At 37.5% G+C, this 19,303-nt stretch overlaps 2 protein-coding genes across 7 annotated transcripts; both read left to right on the top strand.

Moving 5' to 3' along the window:
• Window positions 1–1,159: 1,159 nt before the first annotated feature.
• LOC139658105 (tumor necrosis factor receptor superfamily member 14-like) lies at window positions 1,160–10,779 on the top strand. 3 transcript variants are annotated; one of them, XM_071536159.1, is made up of 9 exons: window positions 1,160–1,312; window positions 3,645–3,749; window positions 4,315–4,408; window positions 4,903–5,028; window positions 5,686–5,841; window positions 6,728–6,815; window positions 6,924–7,105; window positions 7,218–7,246; window positions 8,383–10,779. In XM_071536159.1, the coding sequence occupies exons 2-9, from the start codon at window positions 3,744–3,746 to the stop codon at window positions 8,413–8,415; spliced, it is 714 nt and encodes a 237-aa protein (XP_071392260.1). In that variant the 5' UTR covers window positions 1,160–1,312; window positions 3,645–3,743; the 3' UTR covers window positions 8,416–10,779. The 3 variants fall into 3 exon arrangements, with proteins under 3 accessions (XP_071392260.1, XP_071392244.1, XP_071392252.1); XM_071536143.1 differs by having other exon boundaries at window positions 3,645–3,773; XM_071536151.1 differs by lacking the exon at window positions 1,160–1,312 and adding an exon at window positions 1,481–1,577 and having other exon boundaries at window positions 3,645–3,773.
• A 196-nt stretch (window positions 10,780–10,975) lies between these two features.
• Window positions 10,976–19,303, top strand: LOC139658125 (tumor necrosis factor receptor superfamily member 14-like). 4 transcript variants are annotated; one of them, XM_071536170.1, is made up of 9 exons: window positions 10,976–11,114; window positions 11,261–11,353; window positions 13,189–13,314; window positions 14,377–14,529; window positions 14,692–14,776; window positions 15,107–15,243; window positions 15,398–15,441; window positions 16,626–16,664; window positions 17,133–19,303. In XM_071536170.1, exons 1-9 carry the CDS (start codon window positions 11,087–11,089, stop codon window positions 17,199–17,201), a joined length of 774 nt encoding a protein of 257 aa, XP_071392271.1. In that variant the 5' UTR covers window positions 10,976–11,086; the 3' UTR covers window positions 17,202–19,303. The 4 variants fall into 4 exon arrangements, 2 of the variants coding, with proteins under 2 accessions (XP_071392271.1, XP_071392280.1); XR_011696192.1 differs by lacking the exon at window positions 16,626–16,664 and having other exon boundaries at window positions 15,371–15,441; window positions 17,133–17,171; XR_011696193.1 differs by lacking the exon at window positions 17,133–19,303 and having other exon boundaries at window positions 15,371–15,441; window positions 16,626–16,649.

Genomic DNA, 19,303 nt, shown 5'->3' with positions numbered 1-19,303 from the left:
AAATCAACAATAAAGGTAAACAAAATAGCTGTGACTGTTGTGTTAAACTGAAAATATGGAATGTAGAAATGTCAACAAATTATAATGCTAAACACAAACAGACCCGGGATAGTTATGGGTTTGCATTACACCGTGAAATTACCGGTCGACTCCATACATGATATCATTATGTAGAGATGTAATGGGCTTAAGTTACGGGGAAAGAAATAATGTGAAACAGTGACAAATGATGCGGTCATAGCCACTTTGTCACAAGGTGTCAAATCCAAGTGTAAGTGATAACAGCTCACTGTAACTGTATTGGCATGACTGGTGTCTGCTCTTGTAATTTGAATGCAATGTAAACTCTGTAGCCTTGTGGGAAATGCAGTCCTAAGGGGAAAAGGTAAAGAATGCTTAGGTGTCTAGTTACCAGTTACACAAAGTCATGGTTGTTGATTTCCACTGGGTTATTTCTTTTTCCTTCCTTGTTCATCAGCTATTTTAATCTGACAACTGGAACTAGTTCATCTTCTAGCTTCGTCTGAGGCCCATGAGCACATTGAGAAAAGAGTGAGTTGTATCTCTATTCTATCTAAATCCAGAGGGAGGGTGTATATTATTTATATCTGGTACTCAGTAATGACTGATGTAATGAAATTGGTATTGTAACTGTATAACTTCATGTTCAGTGTTCATGGTTTTGAGTGGGACAATAGCAGAGGTTTAAACTTTCACTTGCATAGTGGTGGAAGAATAATAGAATTATTCATATTGTCTATTTTTAGAGACCTAAATCCTCCTACTTACGTTTTCTCAAGTGGAATATCCTCCATTAAGAGAGAACAAGTAGCAAAATGTATGATGTAAGATATATTGTTTACAACAAGCAAATTTGATTTGCTTTTATGTAACTTAACACTTTTTCAAATGTACTATTAGAATTTACATTGAAAAACAGAATGATTTTGAACTTGTTTCACACTCTGAGAGCTGAGTAAGAGTGTTATAAAGTAGCCTCAGGGTAAGGTAATAAAGTGGATTGTGGGCAGAACATAAGATAGTCTCTACGCCTCTGCGTCAAGACAAAAGTGAAAGTAACTCGTAACTCGTAGCTCGTCGTCATGTCAAAGTCACCAGGTTGATGCTGTACTTACTGTTGATGCGGTTCATGTTCGAAGACGGTAAAGCCAGCATATCGTGCCGTTGAACATGCTCGGGTGCAACGAGTGAAGGCTTTATCGCCGCAGAACACCTGACCTTACATGGTTGGAATTTGCCGTCTGGTGATTTGTGTTATGGAGAAACTGAAGAAGCTCTCGTCGCCACTGAGGTAGGAAAATGTGCGTGTCATATTGTTTGAGTCAGAGGACGCGAACAATAGGCCTATGGAAAGGTTTTTTGTTTTTTTTTGTGGATTGCCTATGTTTTTCCACTGGAGCTTAAAGTTGTCTCATGGTTCTAACTTCCGTTATTCACAATTTACTCCTTTAACAATAAGTAGGCCTACGGTCTTGTGGATTGAAATAAAACGTTTTTCTTTAGTAGCTTTCTACATTGGAGTGTCCGGGAATGAATATTGCATAGGAGAGAGCGGGGTAAGATGAGAATACATGACCGCGGTACCTCCTGTACCTAGACTGGTCCAACCTGGGCTAAATTGTTAGTGAGAGCCTAAAGACTGTCTTTAAACCCTTTTTCAGATTCGTGAAACGTTTTGTCTATTTGTGTAAACAGAGTAAAGGCGGATTTCACTGTTTTTTCTCTATACACACCACAAAAGACAAGGTTTAGATCACAGGTTTAGATTTTAAATCTTTAGATTGTTTTAAACCCTTTACCAGATTTGTGAATTTCAGCCTTTACTCTGTTTTCACAAATAGATAACAAGTTTCACAAATCTGGAAAACAAACTGTTTCTATGTCAGAAGAGATCGAAAACAATGTTGTCACTTTATACATTTTTTATTAAAACCGTTTTCTGATTATTTTTTCAATAGTTTTTCCTGACCTAGAACACACTAAAATGTTCTTGCATGTCATTTTGTAAAAACCAAAGTACAAACCTGAATTAAATGTGACATTACTGGACATTACAAGTAACATTACTGGAAAATTCTTGAAAATAAAAGATTCAAAGCCAATTTTTTAATGGACATTATTTGATAATGCTATGTTAATCTCATCTCTAACATTAGCTTTCAGTTGAGTTTTGACAATTTGCTAACACAGCTTTAATGCATAGACTTGTGTTAACAACCAACCCTTAAAATTCCATAATAGTCAGTTTATGCTGTGCTAGCCCAATTACCATGGCAAACAGTGGAAAGACCGTTCTATCCATTCAAGTTCTATAACAAAATCCAACTCTACTCTTGCACACCTGATTCAATTAAGGGCCACACGTTCTCATGACACCTTAATTGAATCAGGTGTGCAAGAGTAGAGTTGTATATGGAGTTGGAGATAGGTAACTTCCAGGACAGGGGGTGCTTGAGGACAGGATTCAGAAACTCTGCTCAATATTGCTCGAAGCTGAGAGTTTGATATAATTCACCAAGCAGCACTTCAATAATTTTTTTTTTTTTTTTTAACTATTTGTGTGTTAACCTTCAGGGACAGATTGTAGGGTTGGCTTTGGCCAAGTGGTTGTACTTACAACTCAGTTTAACTGAACATGTAGGAATAAGGAATGATAGTGTGTCTGTGGTCCTCAATAGTGAGTTTACTGTGACCTTATCCTATTTATTGGTATTATGTTGTTTTTTTATCTTCTGTGGTATCAGGGTGATATTCCTATTTTGATTTATAGTGTTGTTGTTATATTGTGACTGCATCCCTCTAAAATACAGTATATTACAATATATTATACTTCGGTTTGTAAGGGTGTATTACAGTTTTTTCTGAATGCTAACAGTGATTCTTGAAGCACTATCTCTAAAAAACCATTAACACTTGTAGCCAATGCATTTACAAAGTGTGTCAAACTGAATGCACGTTCTCTGCTTTACACTCAGTTTTCAATTTACACACTTCTAGCAACACTGTAAACTTATGGCCAGATAGCCTATTTTTTTCTGCTCTGTTCTGTTTCGAGCACAAATGTTTTTGTTTTCTTCTACTGCGCTTTTGTTGTTTGAGGAGTGTTACTGTAGAACATTTTGAGAAAAAAAAAAATACTTTTTCCCCTTATTTGTATTGATAGTGTGTTATGTTTGGAATACACATCCATACTTTACACATTTGGATACCTGTGTGTATGTGTGTTTACTACATGTATGACTAAACTTTATTGCAAACGGCTCTGCCCTGCACACAGAAAAAGCAAAACCCACAAGTGTTTTTCATTTATACTATCAGTGCGTAGTTGGTGCTTCGTGTGTTTATTCAAATGATGGTTTGTGTGAACTGTATTGATGCAAAAACACAATTTTTAAAAGAGTTTGAAGAGTTTTGCAAGAATTGTTTGCTTTTGCAAGAGATGTATAATCTTTTGCTGGTTTGGTGTAAGGTTTTGTGGCTAGTGTGTAGAGCATAGCCTATAGTTTCAAAGATAGTGCCTAAGCAATCAGAAAAAACTGTAAGTTGCTATGTGAAAGTGAAAGACAGATGCAAGCTACTCACAGTGGAACTGCAAAGTGTTTTCTGTTTTTGTTTTTCTCCAGATATCCTCCTTTTGATTTGGATTTCAAGTCTCTCCTAATCTCAGATCTCACTGAGATGGTGTCTGGATTTCATGAAAACTGTTTAACATCCCATAAGAAATGACAGTGAGAAGAATTTCACTATTAATGGTAACAACATTTGTTATGGAAAAACACAGCAGGCTTATCTTGGCAAGAATTGCTGCAATCACATCGCCCTTCCTCTCCTCTCCACCCCACCCCCCACCCCCTCTCTGTCTCACACTCTCTCTCAATTCAATTCAGTGTGCTTTATTGGCATGAATGTTCACAGACAATATTACCAACGCAGCAAGATGAATATCAGTCTAGGGGTGTGTGTGTGTGTGTGTGTGTGTGTGTGTGTGTGTGTGTGCGTGCGTGTGCGCCTGGACAGAGGAACTGGGTTGCTGTGTGTTCAGCTCCCGTACCCAGAGCCTCCATCGCAGAGTGAGGATCAGTAAACTATGTGAAGGAATTAATGTTTGCTGGTAACAAGGGTTACACACATGTCACACATGTTCTCTCTCTCTCTCGCTCTCTCTCTCTCTCTCTCTCTCTCTCTCTCTCTCTCTCTCTCTCAACGTCTGTTAGTATGTTAGTTAGTATGTTAACTTGAATCAGGCTTTTTTGAGAGAAAACCTAGTCTGACTATGCTTTTGTCACTTCATAGATATTTCTGATGAATGTCTTCATCGGCGATGCCCTCATATGTCATCGTGCAGAGTACAGAATAAAAGAGCAATGCTGCCCTATGTGTCCCCCAGGTAAGACCCAACTGAACATTAAACAGATATTTCACTGTGGCAGAGTATTGAATCTTTAGATTACCCTCTTTTGGTTCAATTCGGTAGTGTGATCAAGGACACTTCAGCAGGGTGGGTACTTTCCATCCCTGGTCATCCAGTTGAAGAACAGTGTCTGTGCTCACTACACCACCTGCTGGCTTCCTCATGAACTCCTGTATAGCTAAAAAGTAGAAATGCTCAAACATAGTGAAGTATACATTTTTATGTAAGAGGCGTCTCCAACCATCTGCCATTGAGAGCTCAGGGTCTGCAGGTTTTTGTTCCAACCAAACACCACAGCAGACAATTTCACTGATAAGTTTCTTTTCCCTGGTTGAAGGTGTGCTGATGAGTGAAATCACCTTTTGGAGTGTTTGGCTGTAATGAAAACCTGTGCTGATTATCAAATCCAAGAATCCTTGTGGATAAAGTTCTTTAAGAGTGAAATGACATTTTGATTTTCTATTCAACAGGAAACCGAGTTCATAAACACTGCACAGACTTCAAAAGCACCTCCTGCTTGCCCTGTTCTACGGGAACCTTCCTCGATAAGCTTAATGGACGTGCACAATGCTTTCTATGTGCAAACTGTGATGCAGGTAGATTTCAAGTGGAATTTCAAAAGCTTATTAGAAATGCTAACAGATAGGCCCACAGGTGGGTTTCACAGACAGAGATTAAGCCTTTTCCTAGACTAAAATGTACTTCAAAACTGGGCTAACTCAAACTGCCAGGCCAATGAGTATAAGAAGTTTTTTTTTCTTAATTTGATCTACTGGCAAGCAGTTGCAATGGCAGCCACATCTGCAGAGCTTATCTCCTCATACACATGTCTCTGGCACAGGCCCCACCTTCCACACCCCACCCTACCCATCCCTTTTCAGTCACAATGAAATGAAAAATTACTTTTTTGGCAGGGTCTTGAAATTACAGTGGGTAGAGGGTTTTTAAAAAAAAAAATCCAGAACTTGAAATCCAGAAATCTCAGCACCTGGCCAAGTAATCACTGAGTCATTAGTATTGATCAACAACCCTATCAACCCCCCTGCAGATAGATTATGTCATTTTGTGGTATGGGACAGAAATGTAATAGGATATTATTTCAGAATTTCTAAAGGTTTTATAAAGATTAAGTATGGCCTTTTGAATGTTGGCCTGATGATGGACTTTTTGAAGTTTTGTTGCTACATTCTAGTAGATTCTGCAGCAGAGAAGCTTTGTACCGCACATGTAACCTCAGCTCAATGTGGTGACAGGTGTTGGTTTGAAGGTGAAGAGGCTGTGTACAACTACATCGAATGTGGTTTGTGAACCACTTGACGGACACTACTGTATTGACCCTAAAGAGGACGGCTGTGCTGCAGCACAGACACACAGGAGCTGTAAACCTGGTCAATATATCAGCCAAACAGGTTGGTCTTTTCATACTGACTTCAATATTATAGAGATAGGTTAGGTTTTAAAAGAATATACCAAGTTTTTGGGAGATTGTCCCATTGGTCAACTTCGCCATTAAGTGATGAGTACATAGACACCAAAATCATCCACGCGCTCCTGGTAGATCGTTAGCTCCGGTGCTCCATGCTAACACTTTAGCATACACTATGTTGAGTGATAATAGGCTCCATGCTAACACTTTAGCATACACTATGTTGAGTGATAATAGGCTCCATGCTAACACTTTAGCATACACTATGTTGAGTGACAGTAGGCCTGTCACACAACCTAGCTTCTATTGCAGTAGAGTGGGAGGAGGCAGCCCGGTGTTACCGGATGGGCGGAGCAGGTAGCTAGCAAAGTTATGGTTTCTACTAATAGGGATCATGACGGAAAACATGTTATTTGGGCCCAGGGTTCAAAATATCGAACTATTCCTTTAAGACACTTTTGTACTTTATTATGACACACAGTCTTTTCAGTGGAGTACCTGCCCTAGTGGCTTAGTTATCGACAAATTGAAAAAATAAATTGTCAGCAATAGCTGTGCTAGTTCAATGCTTTGCAACTGAAAGACCATTCAGTTGAACATTTGTGAAACAGGGAACTTTCTGGAAGACGGAGCATGGGATTTTACTGAGAAATGTTTTGACTGCATTGACTTGCAAGTGTCTGAACAATCAAAACCTTGAGGCAAAGGCTTTTTAGATCTACTGACAGAAAATTAGACAGGTCTAATGAAATTTACTGAGGTCTTATTATCTTTATCACTTGAGAAATTATTAAAGAAACTTTGGAACATATATATATACTTACACACTTAACTGGTGGCAATATATCTCTGTATGTATATTTGTACAGGAACAGCAACCACAGACACTGTGTGCATTGACTGCACTGGTGAAACATATTCAGATGGAACATTTACATCCTGTCAACCACACACAAAGTAAGAACAACTTCAAGAGCAGTCATGATCACATTTGGTTTCTTACCATTGCAATAAATTCATGGCTTGATACATGTTCCAGTAACGGTTTTCCCTCCATTATTCTAGGTGTGAATCTATGAGGCTTCAGCAGATCAGACCAGGAACTCATTCAACTGATTCTGAATGTGGAGAACAAAGTTCAGACGTGGAGAAAATCGGCCTTGTTGCATTGTTGCTTCCTCTGTTGATTGTAATAGCTGTAATAACATATATATATTTGAGAAAGAAGAAAACAAAAGAAAACACAGGTAAGATTAGCATTTAGGGTTTTAAAATTAAAACTTAATCATGTTATTGATAGATTATAATACTTTCTGCCAAATCATCACATAAGACAATATTTTTCTTTGGTATTGTTAGGAAGAGAAAGACCAACGGTTCCCGAGCAGGTATGTCTATCATTTTTGTGTCTAATTGACACCCAGTGCAATCACTTACATGTACTGTACCTGGGTAACAAAGGTTGGTTCATGTATGTCATTAAATGATGTCACTCATTTATTGAGATTAATATTCCACTTGCAAGGAAACACTGAATGAAGTGGGAATACCAGAGGCTTGTGTTTGAACAGCAACAGGTAAGACAACATTGCATATTTTCATTTGCACTGTTAAGGTGCACTGACTGAAGACTAGTTGAGCTACAGTCTGATGTCTTTAGAATTGCCAGATGTTTCTATTTATAGTATATATAATTCTGTCCCCAGATTGAAAGCAGTGTGTCTTCAAAACATCTACATCTAAACAGTGTCTTTTTGACACTACATGGTAAATGTGCTCTAGACTCCAGTTCTAATACAAGTTGGATGCTGGCACATTCTCTTTGCAGTGTACAGAAATTAAAGCTGCTTCAAGCTGAAGTTTGGGCACCTTGCAAGAAGACTACCACATATTCCATAGACTTTGTAGTACAGCTTGTCTACAGTACAGAAATGCTGCAGAGACAAAAGCCAGCCTGTAATCAAAAACTTGTGTCAATGTCACTGGATCTAAAACATCAGTGTCTACATTCTATTTCCAGTGGTATATGCCTTAATATCAGTCACCAAGCTTTGGATTTGCAGAAATTGTGTCTTTATGTTTGGGAACTGCAATAAGTGCTGGGTGCAACAGCTTTTTCATTGTTACTAGAGGAGTATGTGATATTGGCACTGCAGGAAAGTAGTTCTGCACTAACCACAGATCATAATACATTGTTTGCAGCTGAGATGCATAGCTGTACAACTTCCCGTGCAGGGTTGGTTCTAAAAACGAGCACAGGTGGGGGGGTGTGTGGTTCGAGTTCACTGTTCAGACAGTGTATTTGTGGATCAGTGTCACATGCCATCAGCATTTCTGGTGTCAGTTCGCTTATTGCTGCTCTAACAAAGACATCATTCACTATGGAAACTGGTGATATGGTTCCACTGTCTAGGCACCTCTGCAGCTGCTCTATTGTTGGTTCAGAAAGAACCTTTCTGAAGAGGAGACAATTTTCTCTTTTACCCAGTGGAAAATGAAGACAAACTTTGATGTCACCCATTAGGTGTTGCTTCTTCATCTTCCATTCTGGAGTTGAGTGTGTTCTACACGGCAGTATTTCAGCCTGGTTTGGCAACCTTTCAGTCCAGCTGAAGTGAGGTGGAAGATAATCCATCTCACCCATGAAAGTAAAAGGGGTATGTTGCTGAACGGATGGAGCAACACACTAACTCTGGCAGGGTTATGGATTTGACTGCCACTGGGAAAACATGCTGAAAATGTATGAAGTCGTGGTACTATAACCATGCATTCACACTGCAAGCAACACCTATAAAGCTGAGCAGCCAGGGACACTCAGCCATTGTGGGAGGGTCAACAAGCATGGTGGACAAGAAAAGCTGGATTGAACTTTTTGTGGACATCAGCTGGAGCGGATTTGAGTCTCTTGCACTGATCAGTCAGAGTAGAGTGACCCATCAACCAAGTCCTCGCAGTGTGAACACGTTAAGGCATTTTAGATAAAAGCCTCCAAGTGGCAGATATGAAATCTACAATGAATTGTCCAAGATCAGTGGAGTTACAGGAATAGCACGGGCATCCTTCATCCTCCAATCTGCTTGGGGAACCCACTCAGATGTTCCACTCAGGCAGATGTTTTACAGTCTCAGTTAAGTTCAGCCTCTGCACTGATGGATGTTGACTGGATCAAACCGGGAGTACAGTAGGATTCTTATGGGTTCCAGCCCATGTATTTGTGGAGGGCAGCGAGACAGTAGAGGTGGTAGCTTAAAAAGGCACTGAAGAAAGAAGTAGATGTGAAAATGAAGACCATTCTGTGTGGAGTTTGCAAGTTCTGCATGTTTGCATGTTGTTTGCGTGGGTTTCCTTCCACAGTCCACAGACATGCAGCCATGAATTGAAGACTCTAAATTGCCCATAGGTTTATGTGTCGTATGGTGTACATTGTATATGGTCTAGTATATGATGTATAGTATGTATATGATGTAGTAAATTATGTACATTAAGTATGAATATGATGTGTATATACTGTATGTGTCGTATATATGATGCAGTATAGTATATGATTTGATACTTGACTGAAAAATAGATGTATAAATAAATAAGACTAAACGAGAAAGGAAAATGTAACTTTCAAGTGGTAGAAGGAATTTGAGAGAGAAAAGAGGGGACATAATCACTTTAGTATACAAGAAACAGTTGAAGTAACTTATTACCTGTGGACAGTGGACCATGTTTTTATGGAGGGCATAAAATAAAGAAGAAAGAGCAAGACAAGTTAGGGTTAGCACTTTAATTTGGGATTTAAAAGATTATAATTAATTCATCAATGAGAATAGCTATATTGTTTGTAGACTATTACAAAGCATTTGACACTGTAGAGCACATGTTTATGATTTTGTTGATTTTTGTTTTTGTTTTGGAAGTCATTTCAAAAGTGCAATTCAAACCTTTAATAATGGCTGTAATAGTTTAATTAAATTACCAAATGGCACAACTCCCAAGATTTTGTGTGGGTGGAGGAATCAAGCAAGGAGACCCGGCTCCCTTTGTATTTCTGTTACTCAGCTATGGCACGTCATTTAAAAAAAGATTGGTTCAAAGGTATTCAAATATTGGGAAAATAATTAAAATGCTGGTAGATGATACAACCATCTTTTTACATGATTTAAATGAAGTTTAAAATGCTGTAATTGCCTTGCTGCATTCCCTGTATCAAGACCTACTATAAATATTAACGTGTGAACTTTTGCTCTGAAGGATACACCTGAAGAATTGGTAGAATATGGCATCCCTCAAAGATAATGTATCATACTTGGGTATTAAAATGTGCAAAAATCAAACGGGTAGGGTGGAACTAAATTTTAATCCTTTAACTGATAATGTTGGAAAGAGATTTAACACATGGTTGTTGAGGGGTTTGTCACTAAAGGGTCTTGTGTTCTTATCAAAAACTGAGGGATTGTCAGGGTTTACTCTGCAATAGTACTGGACATTTCAAAATCAGTAATTAACTTTTTTTACTTGCACAGTATTTCTCAAAAGGTTTGGAATTACGGTGATTAAAAAAAACTTGCCATTGTCTTTGACGCAGTTCCTTTAGGCCTCTTGAGATTTTAAACTATGTGTAACACTCATACGGTTGTTAACTTTGAATTAATTCTGGTTGGATACAGAGTATTTTTTTTTCGGAAGTTATGATTTGCCTAGAGAAAAAGGACATTTTTCTTATGAAAATAAGGACATTGAGTAAAAGATACTTTTTATTTTTAACTTGCTTGATCTATGTGGACAATTTTATGTTCATAAAGAAGAAACCGAACATAAAGTAACTTTTTTTTGTAGTTTAGTATTTCATTTGGTTTACCTTTGGCAAATTCGAGTTTTGCTCTCCCTGATCTTTGTAATTATTTTGTTATTTTTATTACTTTTTGTATTGTTTTACCTTGATATACATGTATGTATATGATGTTTGTGTAATAATAATAAAATGCTTTAAAAAAAACCCAAACAGCTGGAGTTGACATAGTTGACTGTCCGGTGGGTGGCGGTAATGGACAAAGCTGGTTTGCCAACCGCCAATAAACGTCATGCAGAAGAAGATGATGAAGAAGACGACGATGACGTTGCTAACCACTGAAGATGATGAAGATTTAAATATGGCTAATGTACAGTTAGCTAGCATTTCAAGTTTCTTAAAACATTGTCAACAATTTGTTTAACAAATTGTTTTGAATCAGTAATGTGGTATGTTGTATCACGTACTTGTCGTCTTCGGTAAGTTAGTTACAACGTAGTTACAGTCAAGTGTCTTAGGTAGACAATTTAAAATATCTTTGGGCGGCTAACATCAACAACACAACTTGAGCAGCAGGCTAGTTTTACACTGAACTAACTGTAAAAATTACTCCTTGTTCTGGTAGGATCTGCCGCAGTCTTCGCAGTTCCGGGTCTGTGCTGTCGACCTGAGGAATACACAACAGCTGATGGACAGTGCTGTCCGATGTGCCAAGAAGGTAGCAACAAACGAAGCTACGCAGTTAGCTAACTGATATAGCCATTGTGGTCGAGAGAGACGCGCTGTGAAACATAACACAGCGGCCATGTTCATGATAGTTCCCCTCTACTTTAGTTAACGTTACTAGCTCAACTTGAAGGGGAATTTCCCACAAAAAATACATGTAAAGGCTGAATGTTAGCGTTTATGGGAGGTAGTCCGTTTGGTAACGCTAACGTGCTTCGTAAACGTTACCAAACGGACTACCTTACTGAAAACGGTTATTTCAAGAATATGCAACATTCAAGTTTTGTCGGAAATGTAGAACTCGCGAGTTGAGTGTACATGAACATAATTAACATCAGGGCATCCAATTCCGGATAGCATATGACCAAAAAATCACAATCATATACCAGTATATTTCATCCTGTACTGTTTTCGCTGAAGTTTCTCATAAATTAACAATTGGAGGAGAGCATGGAAGCAGTGCCAATACCTGATGGTAAAAGTGAAATACACCCCGTCTCAATACTCATTTTAATTTAATATGTCGATTTTCCCGTGGTATTTCCTCCCCGCTACCATCCAAAGTGCCATTCAATGACTGTGATAACAAAAGTGAGATCAACCCTTTTTGAGGGCCGAGGAAGCAAGTCAGCACTCACTCCACTACCCCTTCACTCCCGTCCCTCACTACCACTCCTCTCCTAAGCTTATATCCACACCCAGTGCAATGACATATGAATGTCATAGTCATATTTCACCTGTTGTGCCATCCTGCTGGTGTTCATTTTATGATTAAGATGGGCTGTACAGTCGGTCTATGTAGTCTTAATACACATTCATAGATGAACTTTTTTCCTCAGTCTATATTGGTGAATACATTTTCTTAGTGGCCCAGTTCCAACAAACTCTTGCAATGTGTTTGTTTGATATTGTTATAGGTCTCTCCTACATATCATAATCCCTTATATTGTTATGTTTACCTTTTTTTGTCAGTGATGTCATATTCTGGGTGTGGTCACTCCCCCTAAATTTGAAAATACTTTCTGGGAAGGATACACTTTCACCAAAGGAGACTTCAGGAGCAGCTTCCCTTATCTCCACTATTAGAAAAGCAAGCAACATGGTGGCACCAACATCAATTTCCGGGTCATGGTGGAAAGGAGCAGGTAGTGGAGGGAAGGAGGAATGGTTTTTGGAGCTTTGGGATGCACCCAAGTAATGCATCTTGTCCATAATGCATTGTGATTGGTTGCAAAGTGGGCATTAACCTTCATGCATGTGCTCTCCTCATGCAATTTTGCCGTGGCGTGAGCATAGCCGTTACCGTAGTGACTGACCTGGTCCAGGCCTGAAACAGAGTTGTTTTTCACAAAAGCTGCTCATCACAACAATGTACATTTTAGCTCTTGATGTTAATATTTCTGATTTGTGTGTACTTTGCTTAAATAAACCTTGGATGTTTTTCACAGAGGTTATCTGCAACAGAAGGCCATATGTCACAGCTTTTGCCATTAACACCGGAATATCAAGAGCTGATCCTGGTTGCAATGACTTTGGAATCTCCGTGCTTCTTCCTCCAGTATAAAAAACATCAGTTACATAGCTGATGCACATTTTCTATTCTGCTGCAGAGACCAAAAAAAGGGACCACTTTGTTATTATATCCAACCAAAAGCACTTGAATGCTTGACAAGTTTTCTAAACTCAGAATTAGGAGCTTATGAGGAGCTCTGGAAGGCAGCATAGAGCTCTGGAAGGCAGCATAGCTAACAGCATTGTAAAAGGGAAAGAGTGGAATTGCTAAAGTACTACATAATCTGGATGATAATGTGATTCTGTCTTTAACAGGTACGGTTGTCCGAAAAGACTGTACACTGGAATCGAGCACAGGGTGTGCTCCTTGTGGAACGGGCTCCTACATGAACAAGCCCAACGGCCTGCCAACCTGCTTCACCTGCAGTTCCTGTAATGCAGGTATCTTGATAACATGACTAGTTTATGACATTGATGAATCAATTTACTCAGCATTAGCAACATCCATGTTCAGTTGCATTTTGATCAGCTCAGTTAATGTGACATTCTCTCCAGAACAAAGCATCCTTTCCATCCTGTCAAGGCTTGAAATCCAAACTTTTTTTTTTTTATCATTTAGTTTTTATTGTAACACCGTCAAGTTACAGACAATACAACAGATTACCGAATAAATTTTGATTGTTTAACCCAACTATCCCTCTACCCCCATCCCTATCTCCCCCACCCCTCTCTCCACCCCACCAACCAACAGGATAACAATGCCCACACAGACATAGCATCCTTATTTAGCCAGAAGATCTTTTAAGTTACATATCGAATTTGTCCACATTAAAATTGTGTTTGGTCGTGCATCATTGACTCTTGCTGATGACAGTTCCAGGTAAGAAATGTCCAAAAAGCTCTGAAGCCAGTGAGTACTTGAAATATCATGAGGAGGTTTCCAACGCTGAACTACAATCTTCTTAGCTGCAGTCAGGCCTGCCAGCCAGACTTTGTGTTTTTTCCGTAAGGGAAAGGTGGGAATCATCATTTAGCAGATGTATAGAAGGGTCCATTGGCAATTGTACCCCTGTTAGTTCTGCAAGGGTACTAATAACCTTCCCCAAAAAATCAAAAACCCCTGGACACTCCCATACAACATGTATAAAAGAGCCAACGGTTCCCTGGGAGCAAAATGAGCAATATGGGTCAGGTACCAATCCCATTCCATGTCTAATTCTTGCCGTTAGATATGCTCTATGACAAAATTTCAAATGTATATACTGATGATTTGGGTTGTTCGAAGCACCAGTAACATTATCCCAAATTGCATCCCAGTCTAAGTCTTGTCCCAATTCAGATATATCCCTATCCCATGCTTTCATTCCTGATGTAGGCATGTATTTCTGGGAGTTTAAATTACCATAGATATATGACACTATCCGTTTTGGAGCTATCTGTATCCAACTTAAAATAGGATGGTCTTTTAAACAAACTGTTTTTGTTTCTGTTTTTCAATTCAAGGTCTGTTTACCCAAAAGGAGTGCACACGAACAACCAACACAGTGTGTGGCATTTCAGACGGATATTTCTGCAAAAGCTACTCAGATGATTCAGGGTGCAGTTTTGCAGAGAAACATTCCCACTGTGTATCTGGTCAGAGGATTAAAGCACTTGGTAAGAAAAGCCAACATTAGACCATTGTGACAGTTAAGACATTAGTGATCAACATACTGATTTACCAGTCTGATGAATGCTTTTAATGCTACTTGGAAATGGTTCTGGATGTTTGGGTCCTTGCATGATAAACTTCAGTTGTTTGTCATTTCTTTCTCTTAGGAACCAAGACAACTGATACAGAGTGTGAAGACTGTCACCCGGGTTTTTATTCACTGTATGGAGTGAACTGCACTGCCTGGAAAATGTAAGTCATTTAATTACTGAAGAAGTACATGAAGTAATATTTTTACTTTGCCATAGCACAAAATGACCATAATATATCTGTGGGGGTTGATAGGGTTGTTGATCAATACCATTGACTTCATCATTACTTGGACAGCTGCTGAGATTTCTAGCTTTCAAAACTCACTTTAAGATCTGTACTCTGTTCTGGAACAAAAACTCCTCACCCATTGGAGCGTCAACACTCTCACAATCCCAAGACTCTCCCCCCTATTAAGACTTTTATATAGAGTCGCTGTTTCAAATGCAAAACAAAGTACTAAAACAATCTGTCACTTTGCTTATCCCACAGTTGTCCAGAAGTAAAGACTGAAGAGGGAAGCCCACATAAAGATGTTGTGTGTGGAAATGCTGCATCAAGACATCATTACTCTTTAATACTGCCAGTGTTAATATCACTAGTCATCATTTTTGGGCTTTTTATCAAAGGTTAGTGCCTGCTTTGCATCACAACTTAATTTGTCTAATATCTGTCTAATACATAACATTTAATAAAATGAAGGTTCTACTTAATTCTGCTTCCATTTTTCACCTATTTTCTAATAAACATATACAGCTCACTAACTGTTCATGGTAATACCAGGTGTTGTTGACTGGTCTTCAGGCAGACGAGTGACAACTGAGAAGGTATGACTGATTAATATATTTCCTCTAAATGCTGTGAAAAAGCTTTTACCTTCAATATAAAAATTAATGTTCCAATATTTTTCTTCACGGTAACATTAGCATCAGGTTGCATTATATGAGATGCTGCCTGCGTAAAGATTAGTTTAGTTCGGTCAGTTATACACAATAACAACAAATACAGTTATGAAAGTGGTTTAAACAATACTAAATCATTATATCACAAATAAAACAAAATCAAACATTATATTGTCTGACCGGTGTAGGCTGAAGCCTAAGATTATTGTGCCTACCCTTAATACTTAAAAAAGCATTATCCTTGCTCTACCCAAAATAGCTGTGAAACAAAAAAAAAAAAAAAAAAAAATAAAAAAATTAATAAAGAAACACAACATCATAAAACAGAAACAGATAAACAAAACAAAGACAGTTCATAATTGTCATTCATCTTTCAAATGTAATGTTTTTGAACATTTTCTTAAACTTACATTCTTTTAGTTCATTATTACAACCATTTCATAATTTGATCCCTTTAACTGTCACACATCTATTTTTCACATTTGTCCTTACCCTCTTTTTTTTTTTTTCCATACGTATAATTTCCCCTGAATGGATACCTTCTCTCCCTCAAAAAAAAAACAACCACCTGTGGATACAGTCAGGAAGTGTTCTGTCTTTTGCTCTAAACATTATTTGTAGAGTTTTAAAGTCTACTAGGTCCATAAATTTTAAGGCATATGAATTCGTAAATAATGAGTTGGTTGGGTAATTATAATCAGCCTTATTGACAATTCTTATGGCTCTTTTTTGCAGTATAAAGATGGAATTTGTGCTAGTTTTGTAAGTGTTTCCCCATACTTACACACAGTATGTAATGTATGGAACTATGAGTGAGCAGTATAGAATAAATAGTGAGTTATAATTCAAGATGTCCTTAGTTTTGTGCAGTATTGCAATGGATTTAGACAGTTTTGATTTGATATGATTTATGTGAGGTTTCCAACAGAGTTTATGGTTTATTTAATGACAGTTTATTAGTATCGAACTACTTCTTTAGGGTATCCAATTCCCCTTCAACTGTATCCAGAAGTTGCTTCAAGTTTTTCCCTGAGCAAAATAAATTTGTGTCATTAGCAAATATAACAAAATGTAACAATTTTGACACCTTACAAATATCATTTATATAGAGCTTTGGACCCAGCACCGAGCCTTGCAGAACCCCACAGGTGACCTTCCTAAGTTCTGAATCAAAATTATTTACTTGAACATACTGGTATCTGTTCTCAAGGTAGCTTCTCAACCAGGAGTATGTTACTCCTCTAATACCATATCTGTCTAGCTTCTTCATAAGTAAACCATGATCAATGGTATCAAACGCTTTTTTGAGATCTATAAATACTCTCACTGTATATTCTTTTTTGTCTATTGCAGTTGAGATATTCTCTACTAATTCCACTACTGCTAGTGAGGTAAACCGCTTAGCTCGAAATCCATACTGGTGGTCAGTTAATAAGTTATGTTTATCAATAATCAAAAGTCTTTGTACAAATAATTTTTCTAATATTTTTTTAAAATAGGGGAAGCAAAGATACCGGTCTGAAGATGTTTTAATATTTTGTTAATAACTTCAATGTCATATACATATATACAGTATATATATATATATATATTTTGTCTTGTTTTTTTCTACATAGTTGCCAGTGGAGGAAGTGGGGCATCAGGAAGACTCAGCAGTGCAACCTTTGCCAATAAATGAATTTTGACTCCTCAGCTTTACTCATTGTGGGCTCACTGGTGCTTAGTTCACGTAAAATCTCATGTATTGAATATGAAAATTTTTTATTGAGAATAAATTGTTTTTTTGTTGGCATCAGGCTCAGTTTTGATCACTTAATTACTTAACATCAGCAAAAGCGTGAACACAGCACCATTCTTCCTGAGCTACCCCCTAATTTGTAATAAATATTCTATATATTCATATATAATATGAATTTGTGTTGCACTAACATTTGTAATAATTCATCTTATTTAATGTCAAGACAAGTAAAATTGTTAGTTGCTAAAGTTTTTGGTAAAACACTGCAAAATGTAAATTGCACTTTGTAAATATAATTTTCTAACATTTTCTACTTTTTTTTTTTTTTATCAGATTATTGCCTTTTTTTCTTTACTTTGAAATCATGATGACAGATGGAGCTGGCAAAGCAGCAATGCATTTGTAACAAATGTACATGCTTAATGCAATAAGACTAGAGCAATAACCTCCAGACTGTCTGCAGGTTTATTCTTCAACCAGCAGGTGATGTTAAATAATCTGCTTTATTATTTTAATGGGGGCCTCCTGCACCTTTCATCCATCAGAGACTTTTATCATGTGTGTCTATCTTGTGATGTACAGCACTTCTGCAAAGCATGTGGGTTATTTATTCAAGTGAAAATGTAACTTTTAGAAACTACACATTGGTCGACCTTAATTTGGACAAAACTGAATAATTTCTGTCAGGAAAAAACATGGTTATATCTAAACATAGCAGCTATTGCATAGCTTTTTTACAGGGGAGCTGCCTGAAATGCAAGGGCCCCAGTTTACTTTAGTGTCACCTCACCTGTCTGAAGGGGCCCCTCTTATGTACCAACCCCCCTCTTGCCCTCTTTTTCACCCTGCTATCTAATGAAGGTTTGAAGGTTAGAATTAAAACTAGAGACACTGCTGTTCATGTAATTGAATTGTAATGATTGTGCTTAGGGCTGGGCGATAATACAATATTATCTCTTACCTTCTTTCAGTGGAATCATAGTGTGATGATATGAAGATATTTTAATATCGTGACACACATTATTTGAAAATTTAAGTTTTGTTTGACACCACACCTAACATTACCATTCGGTTCAATTAGATCAACGTTAATTTGATTATTTAACTTGATTTTGCATACATGAACCATATCGTGATATATATTGATATTGAGAAAAATCCTTATGATTATCATGATACTGATTTCAACCATATCGCCCAGCCCTAATTGTGCTTTAAAGTCACGCTGAAATTAAAAATGACTTTCTCCCCTATTTAGGCCATTCTGTCATGACAAAAAAATATTTTATTGTATTTTCATATTTAAATCTCATTACTTTGACTTTCATGATTGGTGTACATAAAAATTTCAGCCAATGAAACCCATTACAGATCAATAGGAAATGCATCACATTAAGGAATCAAGATGCTCTCAAAATGTGGTTTCATTGTGACTTTAAATGCAGGATGCACTTGCTATGAAAATGATCTAATCATTTCTTTGAATATTGTTTGATGAAAAGGATGAGGAGGCGCTTACACTTTTTCCCCATGAAGTTATTACCTTGATTATCTTTATCTTAATATCATCCATGACATTGATGGTATGGTATGGTTTTTTTGGGGTTTTTTTTACTTGTATGGTTGACTCCATATCCAGAACATAGACAAAGGAGCTTAAAATCCTACTGCCACTACCATGATTGAATAGAATTCATCAGTCCTGTTTCATGTGTGAAAATGCACAATATTCTAATCTTCCATTGAATCTAATCAGAAGATACAGCGCACTACTGAACTCATATAGTGTGAAACAGTGGCAATAGGATAGTTTGTGCTCCTTTTCTCAGGGGACAGACAGTCAACTGAACCAGCTAGTATTACCATACTACACTGTGTATATATTTATATATTTTTTACTTTACTGTTTTAAATCTGTTGTTTGTCCATGTGTTGCACCTTGACATCTCAATTTTCCCTATTGAGATAATAAAATTGACCTTACCTGTTACTGAAGTGGTTCATGGGGAAATGGATGAATATTTTTTGATGAGAATAAAAAAAACATTA

This window comes from Centroberyx affinis, unplaced genomic scaffold (genome assembly GCF_046629955.1).
Source record: "Centroberyx affinis isolate AG114_WGS23_722 - 3 ecotype Tasmania unplaced genomic scaffold, CSIRO-AGI_Caff_v1 ptg000185l_1, whole genome shotgun sequence".
Lineage (NCBI taxonomy): Eukaryota > Metazoa > Chordata > Actinopteri > Beryciformes > Berycidae > Centroberyx > Centroberyx affinis.
The sequence above is the reverse complement of the archived record's forward strand: the minus strand, read 5'-3'. Positions and strand labels throughout refer to the sequence as shown.

Coding starts and splice junctions, on each gene's coding strand:
- LOC139658105 (XM_071536143.1), top strand. CDS start 3,744: ATGACAGTGAGAAGAATTTCACTATTAATG. Junction 4,409..4,902: donor CTGCCCTATGTGTCCCCCAG/GTAAGACCCAAC, acceptor TCTATTCAACAG/GAAACCGAGTTCATAAACAC. Junction 5,842..6,727: donor TCAATATATCAGCCAAACAG/GTTGGTCTTTTC, acceptor ATATTTGTACAG/GAACAGCAACCACAGACACT.
- LOC139658125 (XM_071536170.1), top strand. CDS start 11,087: ATGTTGTATCACGTACTTGTCGTCTTCG. Junction 11,354..13,188: donor CTGTCCGATGTGCCAAGAAG/GTAGCAACAAAC, acceptor TGTCTTTAACAG/GTACGGTTGTCCGAAAAGAC. Junction 13,315..14,376: donor CTGCAGTTCCTGTAATGCAG/GTATCTTGATAA, acceptor TTTCAATTCAAG/GTCTGTTTACCCAAAAGGAG.